Source organism: Chaetura pelagica, unplaced genomic scaffold (genome assembly GCF_000747805.2).
Source record: "Chaetura pelagica isolate M959 unplaced genomic scaffold, ChaPel_1.0 scaffold1052, whole genome shotgun sequence".
Lineage (NCBI taxonomy): Eukaryota > Metazoa > Chordata > Aves > Apodiformes > Apodidae > Chaetura > Chaetura pelagica.
Window position 1 is genome coordinate 4,189 of NW_009952383.1, and position 3,430 is coordinate 7,618.

At 57.1% G+C, this 3,430-nt stretch overlaps 1 protein-coding gene across 1 annotated transcript in view; it reads left to right on the forward strand.

Moving 5' to 3' along the window:
* Positions 1 to 3,430, forward strand: part of SYMPK (symplekin) — a gene marked incomplete at both ends in the record, with an annotated part of 8,727 nt that overhangs the window by 2,148 nt on the left and 3,149 nt on the right. Inside the window, 3 exons of the mRNA XM_010008173.1 lie at positions 1,146 to 1,300; positions 1,383 to 1,533; positions 3,180 to 3,393. Of these exons, the coding sequence (XP_010006475.1) occupies positions 1,146 to 1,300; positions 1,383 to 1,533; positions 3,180 to 3,393 (520 nt within the window). The remainder of the gene's footprint in view (positions 1 to 1,145; positions 1,301 to 1,382; positions 1,534 to 3,179; positions 3,394 to 3,430) is intronic.

The window sequence follows — 3,430 nt, forward strand, 5'->3', positions numbered from 1 at the left end:
CCTTGGGGTCCTTCTGGTGCCCCTCAATGTCCTGGTGGCCCTCAGTGTCCTCCTGGTGTTCCTTGATGTCCTTTTGGTGCCCCTCAATGTCCTCCTGGTGTTCCTTGATGTCCTTTTGGTGCCCCCCAATGTCCTGGTGGCCCTCAATGACCTCCTGGTGGCCCTTCCTGGCCTCCTGGTGTCCCTTGGGGTCCTTCTGGTGCCCCTTGATGTCTTCCTGATGTCCCTCAATGTCCTCCTGATGTCCTTTAATGTCCTCCTGGTGCTCCTTCCTGGCCTCCTGGTGCCCCTCAGTGTCCTCCTGGTGTTCCTTGATGTCCTTTTGGTGGCCCTCAATGGACTCCTGGTGGCCCTTCCTGGCCTCCTGGTGGCCCTCCATATCTTCTTGGTGGCCCTTCCTGGCCTCCTGATGCTCCTTGGGGTCCTTCTAGTGCCCCTCAATGTCCTTCTGGTGCCCCTTCAGGTCCTCCTGATGCCCCTCAATGTCCTCCTGGTGCCCCTCAATGTCCTCCTGGTGGCCCTCAATGTCCTCCTGATGCCCCTCAATGTCCTCCTGGTGCCCCTCAATGTCCTCCTGGTGCCCCACAATGTCCTCCTGGTGCCCCTCAGGGTCCTCCTGGTGCCCTTAATGTCCTTCTGGTGCCCCTTCAGGTCCTCCTGGTGCCCCTTCGTGTCCTCCTGGTGCCCCTTAATGTCCTCCTGGTGCCCCTCAGGGTCCTCCTTGTGCCCTTAATGTCCTCCTGGTGCCCCACAATGTCCTCCTGGTGCCCCTTCAGGTCCTCCTGGTGCCCCTCAGGTTCCTCCCAGTCCTTCCTGGTGACATTAAACCCCCAAGTCCTCCCAGCCCATCTCAACATCCTCCTGCTGCTCTCCCGGGGCTGGTGGTGCCACCAAATGTCCCCTCACCTCCTCCCACTCCCTCCTGGGGGACAAGACGGTGACATTAAAGACCCTACAACTTTTCCCAACCCGTCCTGAGACCCTCCCAGTGCTCTCCTGGTTCTGCTGGTGCCACCAAACGTCCCCACTCCCTCTTGGTGACCATTGGTGATGGGACCTTCTCCCTCTCCGGGTCCCCACAACCTGTTGGGGACCCTGAGGGGACCTTGATTTCCATCCCTCCCATCATCTCCTTGTCCTGGCAGAGCCTCCACTGGGTGAAGATGATGAGGACAAAGACCTGGAGGTGCCACCACTGACCACCCCCAAGGCCACTGGTCAAACCAACGTCCCCTCAGACACCGACATCACGGCCGAGTTCCTCCAGCCCCTCCTGACCCCAGAGAACGTGGCCAACCTGGTGGGGTGACAAGGACCTCAGGGGGGGGGAGAGGTTTGGTGTCACCTCCAGGTGGGGTTGTGACCTTTGGGTGTGTCCCCAGGTGTTGATCAGCATGGTGTACCTGCCCGAGGCCATGCCTGCCTCCTTCCAGGCCACCTACACCCCGGTGGAGTCGGCGGGGACCGAGGCCCAGATCAAGCACCTGGCTCGTCTGATGGCCACCCAGATGACAGCAGCAGGGCTGGGGCCAGGTGAGACACTCCCCTTGGGGGTCCCCCCCTCTGCTGCTCTCCATCAGACAAGGTGGTGGGACAGGAGAGGTCAAGGGAGATGGTTCTCCACCTTGGTGGTGAGAGCCCACCTGAAGAAGTGGGATGGGTTCTACAGCCACATCCTGGTGTCCCCTCCTCTGGTGGCCTCCATCAGATGAGGTGGGAGGTCAAGGGAGATGGTTCTCCACCTTGACTTGGTGGTAAGAGCCCACCTGGAGATGTCCCCTGGGTGTCCCCTCCTTTGATGGCTTCCATCAAGCCATGTTGGGGTGTCCTCCATCAGACAAGGTGGGAGGTCAAGGAACGTGGTTCTCCACCTTGACCTGGTGGTGAGAGCCCACCTGAAGAAGTGGGATGGGTTCTACAGCCACATCCTGGTGTCCCCTCCTCTGGTGGCCTCCATCAGATGAGGTGGGAGGTCAAGGGAGATGGTTCTCCACCTTGACTTGGTGGTAAGAGCCCACCTGGAGATGTCCCCTGGGTGTCCCCTCCTTTGATGGCTTCCATCAAGCCAAGGTGGTGGGACAGGGGAGGTCAAGGAAGGTGGTTCTCCAATATTTTTAGATCATGGGATGGTTTGGGTTGGAAGGGACCTTCAAGATCATCTAGATCCAACCCCCCCCATGGGCAGGGACACCCCCCACCAGCCCAGGTTGCTCCAAGCCCCATCCAACCTGCCCTTGGACACTTCAAGGGATGGAGCAGCCACCTTGAAGATCATCTTGTGGATCATCCAGATGATCTGGATGCTCTAGACTGGCTGACCTTGGAGGTTCCTCCAGCCCAACCCATTCTAGGATGAAGAGCCAAGAAGAGCTGTTTCCACTAGATGATCCACTAGGATCATCTTCAGGGTGGTTGCCCCAGGTGTTCAGGGCCAGGTTGGATGGGACCTGGAGCCACCTGCTCTGGTGGAGGTGGGGGCTTGGATCTAAATGGTCTTTCAGATGATCTACTAGATGGTGTTTAAGATGATCCTCTAGGTGGTCTCTAAGATGATCCTAGATGGTCTTTAAGATGATTCATTAGATGATCTCTAAGATGATCCACTAGATGGTCTTTAAGATGATCCACTAGATGGTCTTCAGCATGATCCCCTAGATGATCTCTAAGATAATCTACTAGATGGTCTTTAAGATGATTCACTAGATGATCTTCAAGGTGATCCATTAGATGATCTCTAAGATGACCCACTAGATGGTCTTTAAGATGATCCACTAGATAATCTTCAAGATGATCCACTAGATGGTCTCTAAGATGATCCACTAGATGATTTTCAAGATGATCCACTAGATGGTCTTCAGCATGATCCCCTAGATGATTTCTAAGATGATCTACTAGATGGTCTTTAAGATGATTGACTAGATGGTGTCTAAGATGATCTAGTAGATGGTTTTTAAGATGATCTTTAAGATGATCCAGTAGATGATCTTCAAGATGACCCACTAGTTGGTCTCTCAGATGATCCAGTGGTGTTCAGGGTGGCTGCCCCAGGTGTTCAGGGCCAGGTTGGACGGGACCTGGAGCCACCTGCTCCACGGGAGCTTCCCCTGCCCACGCAGCACCAGGACCTCCATGACCTTGAAGGTCCTTCCAACCCAAGCCCCGGTTCCCTGGTGCTGCAGGGGTGGAGCAGACCAAGCACCTGAAGGAGGAGCCCAAGGAGGAGAAGTTGGCCAAGCCCGAGAGCGTGGTGATCAAGCGGCGGCTGTCGGCGCTGGCGCAGGGCCAGGCCATCTCCGTCCTGGGCTCCCAGGGGGCGGCCACCAACCCCCTGGAGGACGAAGCCCCCCAGGCCAAGAGGCGCCCGGAACCCATCATCCCGGCCACCCAGCCCAGGTGAGTCCCAGGGGGCAGGGGAGGGACAACTGGGGAC